Source organism: Ailuropoda melanoleuca, chromosome 8, assembly GCF_002007445.2.
Source record: "Ailuropoda melanoleuca isolate Jingjing chromosome 8, ASM200744v2, whole genome shotgun sequence".
Taxonomy (NCBI): domain Eukaryota; kingdom Metazoa; phylum Chordata; class Mammalia; order Carnivora; family Ursidae; genus Ailuropoda; species Ailuropoda melanoleuca.
In genome coordinates this window covers 63,954,257-63,971,960 of record NC_048225.1, presented here as the reverse complement: position 1 = coordinate 63,971,960, position 17,704 = coordinate 63,954,257, and the positions used below count along the sequence as shown (strand labels likewise).

At 40.1% G+C, this 17,704-nt stretch overlaps 1 protein-coding gene across 1 annotated transcript in view; it reads right to left on the bottom strand.

The window, feature by feature from the left end:
* Positions 1–17,704, bottom strand: part of DNAH14 (dynein axonemal heavy chain 14) — a 363,900-nt gene that overhangs the window by 145,571 nt on the left and 200,625 nt on the right. The window contains exons 44-48 of the mRNA XM_034667630.1: positions 14,322–14,551; positions 5,269–5,385; positions 2,904–3,062; positions 1,706–1,841; positions 283–344 (exon numbers count right to left, since the gene is read on the bottom strand). Of these exons, the coding sequence (XP_034523521.1) occupies positions 283–344; positions 1,706–1,841; positions 2,904–3,062; positions 5,269–5,385; positions 14,322–14,551 (704 nt within the window). The remainder of the gene's footprint in view (positions 1–282; positions 345–1,705; positions 1,842–2,903; positions 3,063–5,268; positions 5,386–14,321; positions 14,552–17,704) is intronic.

The window sequence follows — 17,704 nt, the reverse complement described above, 5'->3', positions numbered from 1 at the left end:
TCAGAGGGGAGGGGGGTGGGGGAATGGGATAGACTGGTGATGGGTGGTAAGGAGGGCACATATTGCATGGTACACTGGTTGTTATACGCAACTAATGGAGCATCGAACTTTACATCGGAATCTGGGGATGTACTGTACGGTGACTAACATGATATAATAAAAAATCATTAAAAAAAAAATAAACCGTCAGTGGAAATCTGTTCATTCTGAGATACCAGACAAGCACACGGTGACCTGCACATGGCTGAGCCAGGAAGGAGTTTCACACGACGTGATACGTACCTTGACTTCCCGTGGCTGTCTTGTGAGTTTCAGAAAGCAAGATGCTGATATTCTGCTTCAGGCTGTTGGAAGAAAAGATCCAAAATCAGCTTGCTTCCCGTAGTAGCCGTATGAACAAAATATCATCGAAGTACCAGAGTGCGGCGGGTTGTACCTCGCTCTCCCGCAAGGGAACAAATATTCTTTTTTCCTGTTTGCACTTTTACAGAGGAGATTGTGCCGCCCCTGTCACCATTAAGTTCAACATCACAGGCTCACTCTCAAAAACAAACTGGACAAATTCCTAGGGTGCCAGGCTACTGGTCTCCCCGATGGGCGGTAAGCCATTAACTCACTCATCCCTTTATAAAATGCACTTTCCCTTGTGGACCGCTCAGCAGAAGCCCCTTTCACCTTTATTTCAGCCTTGTCTTCAGGTGTTTCTTTGTAATGTGATTTCTTTATTAAAATCCAGTTAAGTTTAAATAGTGAACCTCCAGTAAGATTTCTTTTCTGGCATTTATTATTTATTATTATAATAATTCAGATAAGGAAAGATTCCTATGGTTTTAACTCTTTCAAAAATTCTTTCTCTGACTTTTTATGGCCTTGCTTAAGTGTAGTAGGATCTATTCCAAAATCATGCATGTAACATGCAGGTGACAGTGCTCTGGCTACCAGTGGCATCAGAAAGACAAGTGGGGGAATTCAAGATGTCTTAGGAAGACAGGACAGCCTTGACAAGTGCGGGCGGGAGACGGGTTTTGGCTGGGGGAGGAATCCTACAGTGTTACTCTGGTCAAACAACAGTGTGCTTCTCTCATATTTTAATTAGAATTAACTTTAAAAATTTGCACTTTTTATTTGCATGATTTAGAACTCTTTTTCATTGCTTTTCCCCCCCTCCCTTCAGGAAGAGACACAGAGAAGGACAAAGTTCTTTGTAAAGAATGTTTTTTTGTTTTGTTTTGTTTTTTCAAGAAGGCTCCACACCCAGTGTGCGTGAAGCCCAACGGGGTGGGAACCCGTAACCCTGAGATCAGAGCTGGGCTGAGATCAAGAGTCCCACGTTTAAAGAATATTTTGTATTGGATAAGATGAAAATTCTAGGGCAAGAAAACCAATTATATGCAATACTTTTTTGTTATGTTTTAGGTGCATTTTTCCAGGAAGGAAAACAGCTTATAGCTTCATTTTGTTATGTAAGAAAAAGGAGATTTTAAATTATCAGTTATAAGTAAAATAAACGTAAAAACTTCTCACATAAAGGAATTAATCTAGGTGTTAATACTTGGGAAAAGTACAGATTTTGTTCCTCTCTTGTCTTTGGAAGAATTCTGCATTTTAACGTTAACAGGTTTGCTTTTTAAAACAAGGCACATTTATATATCAAAGCAAACATTTTTTATTTACCAGACAAATCAAATTTAGCATTTAAATATACAACCTTGATTTTTTAATTTCATTGTAGAGTAGGACTTCTCCTAAGATGGAGCCATATTTCACATCCAGTGCTCCAGGGCCCTCCAACTTCTCCAGCATTTCATTAATGGCACTGGTTTTCCCAACAGCAGGGTCTCCTAAGGAAAAAAAAGACATTACGTTACATTTATAGCCAAGGAAATGAAGAGATGCTAACACATTAAGATGAACCAATAACATTTTATTTGAAAATTGCATGAAACATAGATTCTTTCCTCCCCTTTTTTAAAAACCATGGTTAAGATTGGGTAAAACCAGGGAGTAAATACGAAATCCTCTCAAATTTTTTACAGCTCTTACAAAAGGACAGATTCAGAGTTAACCATTATTTCTAACGGAATGCTCACGTACGCCTCTCACCAATCTTTTTGCTTACAGCACAGACGAGCTGCTACTGCTACACGAAATTCATTTCCCTGAAAACTTTGGCCAACACAATCTGGGGGAGAGGTTTGATGAGAAACTTCTGCAGCAGAACAGGGTCATGACTTTACAATTCCGTGGATATTAAGAGTAAGAATTTTCTCAGGCCAAACTGGAGGCAAGGAATGGACTGTCTGAGAGTTCCAGCCTCATTTGCCTCGATACTTTATGTTTGGAACTCGGGGAGCAACATGATGGCCTCTGGTGATGGGCAACACAGCGTAGGGGGCTAGAAGAGGTAAAATAAATGTTACAGGAGAGGTGGGGCTGTATTGAATTAGTCATGTGGTAACCTTGAAGGATGGAAACATCTGAACATCGGGTTGAGGAATTACGCATATAATTAAAAAAAAAAATCAGGCAGTTTCTTTCAGTGTTTTCCTTGTATGTAGTTATGTGAGTGCATTTAATTAGACCAATCGATGTTCCTACCATTAGGGACCCTCCAAGGCCATCAGCCCACAGGCTGTGGAGGCCGTGTATGCGTTGACCCTATGGTTCTACGTCTGGAATTTGTCTTGGAAGGACCAGAAGGAAGGATAAAGATATATAATGGCCTCTACTGGCAAACGTGGGGAAAGGGGCATTCATATACTGTTAGTAAGAATATAGATTGATACGGTGTCTAAAGCTTTTCAGGGCGTATTTTTTCCCCAGTTATAAAGTAAAATGTTTAGACTAAATAATTACTAATCCTGTTCCTAACTCTGAAATTCTCCTTCTTTAAATCTAAATACCTGTGAGAAGTACAGGGCAGAAATTCTTTAAAAGAAGGCTTATGAGGAAGGAAAGGGACACTGTGTCTCTGGTGGCAATATGACTGATGTTCTCTCCATATTCTGTGATCTTCAAGAGGTTTTCACTCGATCCTTCAGGGTCCACTAGTATTGACGTTCCTAAGGTAAAGTTAAAAAGTTTCAAATGACCTATAGATAAACGTTAATCTTTTAGGTACTAAATACTTTCTGGAGAAGTCTGTACATTGTAGAACAATGTCAGCAGACGCACAGAAGCCAAAACGGACGCCAGTGCCTGGGGGTCTCTGCCGATCTCAGCAGCTGTTCCTTCCACCCCCACTCAGGCGGTGAACTACCCCCCATCCCTCTGACTCTCCACCGCCTGCAGGCAATGGCCCTTCCCCTCTTCCTTCCCTCCAGTGAAAGGAAGAAAGCAGCTCTGCTGCCGAAGCCTCCTGCAGTCCCTAGAAGAACTTCCCTTCCTGGGGAAGGCTTCTCCCCCCATATCTGTCTCTTGTCCCCCCATTATCTGTCTCTTGTTCCTGTTGAAACTTTCCCACGAATGAACATTTATGTACTAGTATCTCCATCTTGTTATTGGTTGAACCACGGGAAACTGACATTTATTTAGTAAAAACCAGTTGAACATGGGAAATTTTATATGAAATAAAACACGCACACACACACACGCACACACCCAAACGAAACCAAACCCGTCTTGATTCCACAGCTTCCTACAAACACCACCCCCACTCTTTCCACCATCATGCAGCCAAAACTCTCGGAAGGGCTCCACACAGCAGAGACCTCACTTGCTCATCTTGTCGCTTTTCTAACGTTAGTCACCGACTGGCCGACACGCTCGCGTAGCGCACAATTCTGAAGCACATGAGGGTGTGCGGTCAATAGTCTCTCATTCCCGTATCCTAGAGACTAGCATCCTGTGTATGCTGGTCAGCACTTTAAAAAACTGAGTACATTTTAGAGGTGAATGTATCATAGTTTTCTTCCGGTGCTCCAGCAACGGATATTTACAGTGTTTCCAGTCTTTTGCTGAGTGTACAGAATACACCCACATCATCCTGCACACGGCCTGTCACAGGCGGAGCTGCTGGGTCCATATAGAGTGGCACAGGATGTATAATTTCGATACACACTGACAAGCTGCCTTCCAGTGTTTTCATTCCAAAGCACCTCACATCATTAATGGTATTTCTGAGAATCTTCCTGGAGTCTTACATGAACAAAATGTGGGGGTTTTGTTATGTTTTGTTTCTGGTGCCAGAGACTGGTCTGATTGACTTCGGATAGTCTCAAATGAAGACGGTACTGGGATGTTTCGACATTTAGGTTCCTGTCATAGGTTGGCTTTGAAAGCTTGGGAGGGGTTTAGTTTCTTCTAAGCTTGGGGCCTACAATTAGGATAAGGTGGGACCAGAGGAAGTGGTATCTTGGATTTGGTTTCCCATAGGAATGGTAAACTACGATACTGAGTTCCATGCATTCAGTTGTGTTTTGTACATAGTGGTAAAAGCTAAGGATAAAAATAACCAACATAGCACTAACATATGATACACAACTCAGATGTTTAAGTAAATATAATCACAAACTAACACCTACTGTAACAAAGAGTGTACAACAGAAAGTTTGTACAAATTAATTCAAAATTAGAACTTTCTGGATGCTTCATAACTATGATATCTCTGGTTGTTTTCTGCCAGAAAGTCTTATAACCAAACTCTGAAATACACTGATGAGAGAAACCTGACCTCAAAGAAATTCAACTCAATTTGCATTTATTGAATTTCTTATATTTGCAAGAACGCTAAATGAAGCTTGATCATTAAGTTCCTGCCTCAAACTTCAACTGAGCTCTTGTGGTACAACAGTTTTCTGTATCTTTGTTTTCTGTAAGTATGCAGAAGACTGAGAATAAGAACAAGAACAATGAAGCATTTATGGGTATTTGTGAAGGTATGATTATTCTTTTCTAATTGGCTGTTTCTTTTATAATCAAGTGTAGTTCTTACATATATGCTTTTCCTATTTTATAAGAGGTCCTCTCCCTTTTTTGCTTTCAATAACCACAGCTAATTAAAATACTAAATATTTCCACTAGTAAGACTTTCAATGACCTATAGTTTTACAATGCACAACTGACTCAATCATATAGAATCCAGTTTCTCAGAAAGCAATACTCAGTGGATATTGTCTTAAAGGCCTGCTTTGTAAACACAGATCTAAGCTGGTTCTGCCTAACTTGGAACAGATCAGTCTTCAAAGTTGCTGAGGTAACTATTTTTATATCTAAAGTAGTCCCAACATTTTAGAGAAGTTAGAGTATGATTCTCGCAATTCTTCTTACCTTTTTGAATTAGTGTCTGAATACTAGGAAGTAATTCTGACCATGGTATGAATTCGCATTGCTGTAAATCCACAAAATAGCCAAAGATGGAACGTTTACCAGTTGGTAGGTTGACGCCTACATGTGAAAATGACAAATAAATCAATCCAAGTAAGAAAGGTTCATTTATGGAATGCTTCACTGATGAAATGATCTCTATGTGAAAAATCTGATTGTTGAATCAGAAATACTAACTATTCACCAAGGGTATATCCAAATTTATAAAACAGGCCTTTTTTATTCTTCTGATCTTTAATTACATAAAAATGCCTTTTTATATCCAGAAAGCAAGGTGAATCATGATCTGATATCCTTTGAAATCTTACCCAGAAGTTCTGCTTATTATCACGTGTTGGATATTATTAAATGACAGTAATATACTGGTTTTACTCAAACCAGTGTATTAGATAACTTTGCTACTTATTTGCAAAGCACATTTGTTTTTCCATTACAAAAGTAATAAATTTTCTTAATAGATTCTGGAAAATACAGAACAATAAAAGCAAAAGAATTTAGCCATGGTTTCACCGTATGAAGATAACAGTGTGAATATCTGATACAGTTCTTTGAAACATTTATAAAATTTCTATATACCGGTAAATTCATTTTTTGGAGTACACAGTTCTAGGAGTTTTTTACCACTAGAATGTGTTTTGTAATCACCATAACGGGTGAGATAACAGAACAATTCTAAAACCCTAAAAAAACTTCCTAGTGCTACCCCTTTTGTCTTTAGTCCTCACCCTTGGTAATCACAGATCTGGGCTTGGTTTTTTTTTTTTTTTTGCTACTGAGTTGTAGGAGTATTATTTAATATTTAGGATACTAACCCCTTATCACATACATGGTTTGCGAATGTTTTCTCCTGCTCCATAGGCTGCCTTTTCATTCCATTGATTGTTTCCTTGGCTGTGCAGAAGCTTTTCAACTTCGTGCAGTCCCACTTATTTTTGCTTTTGGTGTCAATTCCAAAAAACCATTGCTAAGACCAACGTCAATTCCTTCTAGGAATTTTATAGCTCAGGTCTTACATTTGTATCGTTAATCCATTTTGAGTTCATTTTTGTTAGTGGTGTGAGTTAGGGGTCCAACTTCATTATTCAGTTTGCATGTGACTATCCAGTTTTCCCAATTCTGTTTATTGCAAAGACTATCTTCTTGGTGTTTTTGTCAAAAATTGGTTGGCTAGGGGTGCATGGGTGGTTCAGTCGGTTGGGTGTCCAAGTTGGTTTCGGCTCAGGTTGTGATTTCGTGGTTGTGAGACTGAGCCCCACGCTGGGTTCTGTGCTCAGTGAGGAGTCTGCTTTGGCTTCTTTCGCCCTGGGGGGGAGGGAGAAGCAGGCTCCCCACTGAGCAGGGAGCCCAACTTGGGGCTGAGATCATGACCCAAGCTGAAGGTGGATGCCCAACCAACCTGAGGTTGGTGCCCCTGATTGTGGGTGCCCCTAATTGTGGGTTTATTTCTGGGCTCCCTATTCTGCTCTGTTGATCTGTGTGTCTGTTTTTATGACAGTACCATACTGTTTTGTTTACTACAGCTTTGTAACAGAACCTGAAGTCCGGTATTGTGATGCTTCCTGTTTTTTATTTTCAAAAGAAAAGGTCTTTTGCGGTTCGATACAAATTTTAGGACTGTTTTTCTAGCCCTGTGAAAAATGCCATTGATATTTTGATAGGGATTGCATTAAATCTGTAGATTGCTTTAGACAGTACAGACATCTGAACAGTATCTGTTCTTCCAGATTTGCCAATTTTGTTTATCTTTTCAAAAAACCCGCTCTTAGTTTCGTTGATCTTTTCTATTGTTTTTCTGGTCTCTTTTAATTCATTTCTACTCTGATCTTTGTTATTTCTTTCCTTCTGCTAACTTTAGGCTTAGTTTATTCTTCTTTTTCTTTGAAGTGTAAAGTTAGATTATTTGAGATCTTTCTTTTATCCTCATGTAGGCATTTATTGCTATAAAACTCCTTCTAAGAAATTTTTATTGAAACCTGTAAGTTACGTGGGGTGCCTGGGTGGCGCAGTCGTTAAGCGTCTGCCTTCGGCTCAGGGCGTGATCCTGGCGTTCTGGGATCGAGCCGCACATCAGGCTNTTTAATTCATCTCTACTCTGATCTTTGTTATTTCTTTCCTTCTGCTAACTTTAGGCTTAGTTTATTCTTCTTTTTCTTTGAAGTGTAAAGTTAGATTATTTGAGATCTTTCTTTTATCCTCATGTAGGCATTTATTGCTATAAAACTCCTTCTAAGAAATTTTTATTGAAACCTGTAAGTTACGTGGGGTGCCTGGGTGGCGCAGTCGTTAAGCGTCTGCCTTCGGCTCAGGGCGTGATCCTGGCGTTCTGGGATCGAGCCGCACATCAGGCTCCTCCACTGGGAGCCTGCTTCTTCCTCGCCCACTCCCCCTGCTTGTGTTCCCTTTCTCGCTGGCTGTCTTTCTCTGTGTCAAATAAATAAATAAAATCTTAAAAAAAAAAAAAGAAACCTATAAGTTACAGTAAGTTGTGTTTCCATTGTTTTTTTCAAGGTTTAACATTTTTTTCATTGATTTTTCAGAAGTGTGTTGTTTAATTTCTACATTTTTTTTTTTAAGTTTTCATCAAGGTATTTCTAGTTTCATTCTACTATGGTCAGAAAAGATACTTGGTATAATTTTCAATCTTATTTGCTATACTTTTTTATTTAAAGTCTATATTGTCCAATATAAGTATAGCTTAGCTACACCTGGTATCTTTCAGTTTTCCATTTGCACGAAATATCATTTCCCATCCCTGCAATTTGAGCATCTGTGTGTCCTTGAATCAGAAGTGAATCTCTTGTAGGCAGCATATAGTTGGGTATTGTTTTAAAAATCCATTTATATACCTGCTATCTTTTGATTGTAGAATTTAATTCATTTACTTTTAAAGTAATTTTGAGAAGCAAAGACTAATGTCATCTGATTATTTTCCAGCTCATTTGTGGTTCCCTTGTTCCCTCTTCCTGTCTTCCTTGTGAACTGATGATTTTCCCTAGAGGTATGCTTTAATTTCCTTTTCTTTATCTTTTGTGTATCTACTGTTGGTTTTTGGTTTGTGGTTACCATGACACTTACATAAAACATCTTTCAAGCTGATAACAACTTAATTTCAATCACATGCAAAAACTCTTTTATCCTCCCCTCACATTTTATGTTTTCCATGTCACAATTTCTCTCTCTTTATATTGTGCATCCATTACAGATCTAAGAGGCTATAGTAATTTTTAATGTTTTTGGGTTTTAATTTTTATACTAGAGTTAAAAGTGATTCACACACCGCATTACAGTATTAGAGCATGTGAGTTTGACTATATTCTTACCTTTACCAATATATTTTATAATTTCATATGTTTTCCTGCTGCTAATTAACATTTTCACTTCAGTTTGAAGAACTCCTTTTAGCATTCCTTGTAGGGCAGGTCTGGGGTGATGAACTCCCTCAGCTTTTCTTTGTTTGGGAAAGTCTTTATCTCTCCTTCATTTTTTTAAAAAATATTTTATTTATTTATTTGAGAGAGAGAGAGAAAAAGAGAGCATGAGAGATAGAGAGAACAAGCAGGGGGAAGGGCAGAAGGAGAGGGAGAAGCAGACTCCCCACTGAGCAGGGAGCCCCATAGAGGGCTTGACCCAGGACCCAGAGATCATGACCTGAACTGAAGGCAGATGCTTAACTGACTGAGCCACCCAGGCGCCCCTCTCCTTCATTTCTGAAGGACAACTTTGCAGAGTAAAGTATTCCCGGTTGGCAGTTTTTTCTTTCAGCGCCTTGAAGAGATCATCCCACTGTCCCCTGGCCTGCAAGGTTTGTGGTGAGGAATTTGCTGAGCCTTATGGTGTTCATTCTATGTGGGCAATTTTTTCCTTTGCCTGTGTTCAAATTCTCTTTCTTTAGACAGTTTATTATAATGTGTCTGAGAAGATTTTTTGGGTTGAAATTATTGGGGGATCTCTGAACTTTATGTAAAAGGTATCTAAATCCCTCCCCAGATTCAGTAACTTCTCAGCCATTATTTCTTTAAATAAGCTTTCTGCCCTTTCTCCCTCTCCTCTCCTTCTGGGACTCCCATAATGTGTAGATTTTAAAAAATGATATCCCATATTTCATAGGCTTTGTCCATTCTTTTTCTCTGTTCTCCAGTTAATGGATAATTTCAAATGAACTGTTTTCTGTCTGGGAGACTCTTTCCTCTGCTTGATCCAGTCTATGGTTGATGTTTTATTCCATTTGCTGTATTCTCCAGGTCCACAACCTCTGTTTGGTTCTGTTCTGATTCCTATCTCTGTTAAATTTCTCATTTTGTTCAATTATTGTTTTCCTGATTTCATTGTCCTACAGTGTTGTCTTTTAGCTCACTGGGCTTCCTCAAAACAACTATTTTGAATTTTTATCAAGCAAATCACAAATCTCTGTTTCTTTGGGGTCGGTTACTGAAGAGATATTGTACTCCTGTGGTTATCATGTTTCCTCGATTTTTCATGTTCCTGGAAGTTCTTCATTGCAGTCTCTACATTTGAAGAAACAGTCTCCTCCGGTCTTTACTACCTGGCTGCAGGAGAGAAATAACTCCCTTCGACCTGTTAAGGATCCTGAGGCTTTTCTGGGTCTTTTCTATGGAGAGGACAAGATCTTGTTCTCGCCTGTTGGGGAATTTTTAGGCACGTATGCCTTCTCTCCATCCTGCCAAGCCAGGCTGGGTGCTGACAGCCTCTCTGTTGCTTTCCCTAGGGTGGTGCTGGATGCCATATTTGTGTGGTTTCTCCCACTCCTACAGTCTGCTGAGGATTCTACTAGCCATATGAAAAGGCTTACTTCTGCTCCCCTCTGAGATGCACTCAGGGCACTGGCCCCTGGATGGAGGCGTTTATGGGTAAGGCTAGTGGAGTGCTGGGGGAGCCCGTGCGTGGGCCAGTTCAGGGGATCCTCGGGCAAGGTGTCCCCAGAAGCTCATGGGTGGACCTCCTATTGGAGTTCTAAAGCTGTTTAGCAGGATTTGTGTCCCATTCTGAGCCCTGGCTGCTGTTCTCCTAGCCATTCACTGCCCTACAGTCAGGTAGCTCAGAGTTTGGTACTTTGTATGGGGCTAAAGAAAACTGGGCCTCCCTGGCAGTGTGCCACACAGCTGAGAAGCCAGTCGCTCATGCACATGCCGTCCCTCTTCCCTCCTGGCACTGGGCTGTGCGCCAAGGGGAGGGTGATGAGACTTAAGAGCTGAGAAGTGTACTAACACACATCTGTTTTTTGTTTTGTTTTGTTTGTTTGTTTTTTATTATTATGTTAGTCACCATACAGTACATCCCCTAGTTTTTGATGTAAAGTTCCATGATTCATTACTTGCGTATAACACCCAGTGCACCACGCAATACGTGCCCTCCTTACCACCCATCACTAGCCTATCCCATTCCCCCTCCCTCCTCCCCTCTGAAGCCCTCAGTTTGTTTCCCAGAGTCCACAGTCTGTCATGGTTCATTCCCCCTTCTGTTTACCCCCCCTTTCTTCTTCCCTTTCTTCTCCTACACATCTTCCTACTTCTTATGTTCCATAAATGAATGAAACCATATGATAATTGTCTTTCTCTGCTTGGCTTATTTCGCTTAGCATAATCTCCTCCAGTCCCGTCCATGTTGCTGCAAATGCTGAGAAACCGTTTTCTCTCTGCATCTATCTGCAGGTCTATCAAGAATAGAAGGCATGAGTTCAGACTAACAAAGCCTTTGTGTAAGTTGTCTATTGCTGTTATAACAAATCACCACAGCCTTAGGGGGCTTGAAACAACACAGATTTATTGGTTTATAGTTTTAGAGGTCAGAGGTCCAAGCTGTTTTCGCTGGGCTAAAATCAAAGTGTTGGCAGGACTGCATTTCTTTGGAGACTCTCAAGGAAAATCCCTTTGTTTGCCCTTTCCAGCTTTGGGCGGCCACCTGTAGTCCTGGGCTCATGGCCTCTTCCTCCATCTTCAAAGCCCGCAGCTGCACAACTGTGTCACTTCAACCTCCGCCTCCCTCCTCACGCCTCCTCCGGTCACTCTGCTGCCTCCTTCTCCATCACTAAGGACTCATGCAGTTACATCGGCCCCCGTAAGATAATCCAGGGTAATCTTCCCATCTCAAGGTCCTTAACTTAGTCACATTCTCAAACTCTGCTGTGCTATGAGACAGCATATCCACAGGCCCAAGGAGTGAGATGTGGGGATCTCCGGGAAGCCCTTATTCTGCCTTATCATCGCCCAGCAAGAGGAGTCACTGCAACATTTGTCCTTTGCTTTCCTTCTCTGTTGTTTAATTTCTTGCAACTAAGAACCAGTTTGTGAGGAAACAGTGTCAGATCAGGGAATAGCCTGCTCCTCGTCAAATTCTGCCCTAAGTTTAACATCCATTGATGTTCTTGCCTGATCTAATCTTTAGCTATGATGGATGCAGTGGACAGACTTTCTATAGAATGGAACTGTTACCCTAAACCACACAAATAATTTTGCAAATTTAATAATCAGTTAAAGGTGATTAGCAGAAACAAGGTCAAGAGCCACCAATTAGTAAGACTTGAATGACTGGAATTATCAGGTACATATTCTAAGACAGCCATGCTTACTATGCTTTCTATGTTTAAATAAAAGTAAGCTTGAAAATACCTAAAAACAAGAAACTATAAAAAAGTGACACAGCCTATTTCAAAAGGAACCAAACAGACCTTCCAGAAATGAAACTTAAGAGCTCAGCAACAACAACAAAACCTGGACCATACTTAATGGGGAAGCACTTGAATTACCATTCATAATGGCAAATGCAAAACCACAGAAAAAAGGATGACATACGTACGACTAAGCTTAATAAGAAACACGCAAAGTCAAGATAAAGAAAACTCGAAAACTTTTTTCTAGGTTTCAATTTACTGATCTTTTAAAAAAGATTTCATTTATTTATTTGAGAGAGAGAGAGAATGAGCATGAGCTGGGAGAGGGGCAGAGGGAGAGGGACAAGCAGGATCCCTGCTCAGTCCAACTTGGGGCTTGATCTCAGGAACCTGAAATCATGACCTGAGCCAAAGGCAGATGCTTAACTGACTGAGCCACCCAGGCGCCCATCAATTTACTAATTCTTTCTTTGATGGCGCCAAGAGTAGAGTTCATCTGGACTACTGACTCTTCCACTTGAATGACTACAGAATTTCTATTTGGTCCTCTTTCATAGCCATATGTTCTATTTTCATTTCTACTATTTTTTTTTGCTTCATATATGCTTCTTTATTTAAAAATGGATGCCATTTCTTTATCTCTCTTTCAAAAAAGAACCCTAAACATATTTATATTAAAGTCTCTGTTAGGCTATAACAATTTCATCTGGAATGAATTAATATTATGATAGGTGATTTCATTGGTATACTTTCTTAGTATTGATTGTTTGGTGTTTTATAATTCTGTTCACAGGATGACTACAAGTGGGAGGTTTCTGGACTCCCTTTTCTACTCATTTCCATTTTGATGGTTTTGTACTTTTTACGACTGCTGCCGCCTGCCTCTCCTTTCATTCTTACATCCCTGTCTCAAACCAGTTTTTCTACTGGTACTACAGATGACAAGACAAAATTTCATAGTCATCGTTTTAAGATAAACAATCTAACATAATGTATGATTTATGGACTTGTCTTTAGGTTCACAGGGAAAAGAAATTATGGAATTTGAGGTATTTATGCCTGAAAATCAGGGTGGTTTATTTATCACAGGAGATAGCAGCAACATCAAGTTGAATCACTAAGTTCAACAACAAATTAACATGCAATGCTTTTATATTAGAAGTTAATTTCTGGGGCACCTGGATGGCTCAGTCAGTTAACTGTCTGCCTTCGGCTCAGATCATGATCTCAGGGTCCTGGGATCAAGCCCCACGTAGGGCTCCATGCTCAGCAGGGAGCCTGCTTCTCCCTCTCCCTCTGCCTGCTTCTCCTTCCCCCTGCTCATGCTCTCTCTCTCAAATAAACAAAATCTTTTAAAAAAAGTTAATTTCCATAGGAAATAACATAAAGCTTTGTGATCAAAGTTAAATAGAACTTTTACAAATAATTTCAAAAGATACTTTAAGAGTTATAACACACAAACTGGTCAAACCTGTACTTTTGGTAAATATTTTTAGCCCTCATCTTTATTTAACAAAGTTCTTCTAAATATATTCATGTTCACTATTTTGTGTCTTTTTGGCACCTGTACCAAGGATCTCTTCATCTGTTCAAAGTTCCTTTGATCAGTAACAGCTAATTGGGAAGGCTTACCATTTCAGAATATTAGGACAGAGTCCATTTGTTAGAACAGACTCAAAAAAACCACATATTAATAAAAAAATCTAAGACTTCATAAAATAATTTTTTCAATATAAGTCCGTAAAAAGTAAATGAAACTATAATCTGCAGAAGTTCCTGGTACACGATGGTCTGTATCTCACGGAGCCAGCTATGTGGCTGCTTGGCTCACCTGGCTGAGGCCATAGTTTCAAGGCTTTATCTTTGTTCTTCAACCAGGAATCTAATTCACTGCAGCCTCTTCTTGCTGGAGTAGGGGTACTGGAGTGTGCTTTTACCTTTAATCTCACATTTTCAAAGATGGGCCTTTTAATTGAAGCCCAAACAAAAAGAGTTTCAAACTGATTTTTTAAGGGGGGAGGGGCAGAGGGAGAGAGACTCCATCTCACAGCCCTGAGATCATGACCTGAGCTGAAATCAAGAGTCGGACCCTTAACCGACTGAGCCCACCCAGGCGTCCCTCTTTTTTAAAATTTTTAATTTTATCCAGAGATTTATATTGGCTCTGACAAAGTACCTGTATTCTTTTTTTTTTAAGTAGGCTCCATGCCCAGCAAGGAGCCCAACATGGGGCTTGAACTCCCAACTCTGAGATTAAGATTGGTGTTGAGATCAAGAGTTGCACTGAGCGGCCGACTGAACCACCCAGACACCCCCAAACCAATATTCTAAGGTAAGCATAATTATGACTGCTGCCCCCAGAACTTACCTATATGGGGATTGCTCTCGAATAATTCATGCACAAGGTTGTCAAAATCGTAGGTCACCCTGGCCAGAGTACTAGGCTCGTGGCTCGAATACAGCACTGTGTCATCTTCATGCTCATCCTCACGCTTTAAAGTTCCTCCAAATGCCCAAGTAAATGCAAACACGAAGAGCTTCTGAAGCATAATTTTTAATTTATCGGGATTCTTCTCCAGATACCATGTATTTTCAGCTCTGGGGCAGAGAATGTGGAAGGGTGAGAGTTAACATTTTTAGAAGGAAGTTCAGGGATGTCGATATCATGTCAAAGTTTCATTATTAAAAATTATAAAACAGTTAGGTGTTAACATAAATGTTTTAAGGGTAATGTACAATTTTTGTTGATACGTCATGTTACATTATATACTGCTACTATTTTTAAGGTACCATTTGTGTAAGAGATTTGTAGTCAATCTTTATGTAGTACAAATGATTCACTTTTATTTATTAGGTTAGTTTATTAGTTGACAGTTTACCTGTCTTTTGGGAGATGATCTGGTAATTCTCCATTTTATGTACAAAAACATAAACGAATAGTCCTTCACTCTGTACTCCTCTCAACCAAGTTCTAGAGGCTGACTTAGTTCCACCTGGCTAAAGCCAGGCACTGGGAGTCTGAGGAGAGTCTTGTCCAGTCTGGGCCAACAAGGTCACCCTGATCTGTGGACCCTGAGATTCTCTAGTGACAAGGCTGATGGTGATGGACTGAAGGACAGGTTTGGGCTTGATTTCAAGGCATTTAAAATAATTCAGGATTTAGCATATTATAAAATTATTTATAAATTATGAAAATCCTAAAAAATATATCACTGACCTGAAATTTCTTGGCAATCATGAATGTCTAATGCACATGTACAATTAATTCTATTTAAAATTTCTAGTCATGTGTGATAGTTCATTCAGCAAATATTTACTGAATTCCTACTATGTATCAGTTCCCCTGGACAAAGCAAAGGTGATCCCTTCTGCCTAGAACAAGAACACGCATGCTAAGCCATGGCGTGTGTGAAGAATGCAGTTAAGTGGGCCATGCCAGACGGCAGAGGGGACTGCGTCCACCTGCGGCAGGCAGGGACCGCCCCTGGGGAGAGGTGACAGGTGAACGGGGACGTGAAGACTGAGTGAGATTTGGCAAAATGTAGGAAGATGAACATTTTGAGCACAAGGAACACATGTGCCACGACCCGAGGTCAAAGGATGACGGGTGGTTTGACGAACTGAGACAAAAAGCCAGTGTCACTGAAGCACACGGGAGTCAGAGCAGAGTCGGGCAGGGCTTTCACGCTCTACACGGCTTCTGTCCTTCCACTCGGAGTGTAATGGGAAGGCATGGAATGCCTAGAAAAAAGAGACATTCTAATTTATTATTGATTTTTTTGTAGTGTATTTTTTTTTAAAGAATCAAACATCTGCGGGGCGCCTGGGTGGCTCAGTCAGTGAAGCGTCTGCTTTGGCTCAGGTTATGGTCTCAGGGTCCTGGGATTGAGCCCCGCTCAGCGGGGAGCCTGCTTTTCCCTCTCCGCTCTGCTCATGTTCCCTCTCTCCCTTTCTTTCAAAAAAATAAATAAAAAAAAATCTTTAAAAAAATCAAATGTCTGCATATAAATACCAGGAGACGTGCACAAGCATATTAATCACTGTAGAATTTGTCATAACAAAAATTGAAAATATATATGTCCATCAACAGGTCAGTAATTTGTGACATATTTATACAACTAATAGATAGCAGTGAAATGAAGAACCCTTACATGCACAGTGAATTAATCATAGGAACACTGAACAAAAAAATATAGTAAGTCACCCAAGAACACAGTGATTCCACTACAGTTTGAAAACATGCAAAAGGGGATCCCTCCTCCATTGTTGGTGGGAATGCAAGTTGGTACAGCCACTCTGGAAAACAGTGTGGAGGTCCCTTAAAGTTAAAAATTGAGCTACCCTATGACCCAGAATCGCACTACTGGGTGTTTACCCCAAAGATACAGACGTAGTGAAGAGAAGGGCCATATGCACCCCAATGTTCATAGCAGCATTGTCCACAATAGCTAAATCGTGGAAGGAGCCGAGATGCCCTTCAACAGATGACTGGATTAAGAAGCTGTGGTCCATATATACAATGGAATATTACTCAGCTATCAGAAAGAACGAATTCTCAACATTTGCTGCAACATGGACGGCACTGGAGGAGATAATGCTAAGTGAAATAAGTCAAGCAGAGAAAGACAATTATCATATGATTTCTCTCATCTATGGAACATAAGAACTAGGATGATCGGTAGGGGAAGAAAAGGATAAAGAGAGGGGAGGTAATCAGAAGGGGGAATGAAACATGAGAGACTATGGACTATGAGAAACAAACTGAGGACTTCAGAGGGGAGGGGGGTGGGGGAATGGGACAGACTGGTGATGGGTGGTAAGGAGGGCAAGTATTGCATGGTACACTGGGTGTTATACGCAACTAATGGAGAATCCGAACTTTACATCGGAATCCGGGGATGTACTGTATGGTGACTAACATAATATAATAAAAAATCATTAAAAAAAAAACCAAACAAAAAAAACAATGTAAAAAAAAATAAAAACATGCAAAGGTGAAAAATACATTGTTTGGAAATGTATTGATAAACACAAAATCCACGTTGGTCCAGATGATAGGATGGCATAAGATCTAGATAGATACATGGTGGACTTCAAAGATAAATTACTAGGATGGCGTAAGATCTAGATAGATACATGGTGGACTTCAAAGATAAATTACAAGTTTTTTCTAGAACTGTGTGGTGTGTATAGGGATGTTTGCGTATTGTTTATATCTTGCCCATACTTCACAAATACTCTTTTATGGCTACTCACCATTCAATAAAAGTTTAAAATAATGTACAGTAGTTGCGTTCAGAATGGACTAGAAGAACTGGGAAAACCAATGGGGAAGCTCTTGCAACAGGACAGGCAGGAAACAGTGAAGGTTTGGGCAGGAATCAGACAGTGAGGATGCAGACAAGAGGGGGAAGTGAAGGAGTTGCCAGAGTAAAAACCATACTTAAACGTTGTCATTTAAAAGAAAATGTGACATGAATGTGTTGGGGCCTCATGATGGAATGCAGGAGGGCCTCAACGGTGGCTCTCCTGTCCATTTTGTAAAATGGCAGACGTGCAGAGCTAATAATTTCCATAGCTGTAATGTACTATGGACCAGGCGCTATTCTAGACATGTAGCGCATCACATGATTATTCTACTTTAATAAATGAGAAAACCAAAGCTGAAAGATATTTAGTAACTGGCTCAACATTTCTCAGCTCGTAAACAGCAGCTTCATGAAATAAATTCATGTCAATTTTATTCCTTTC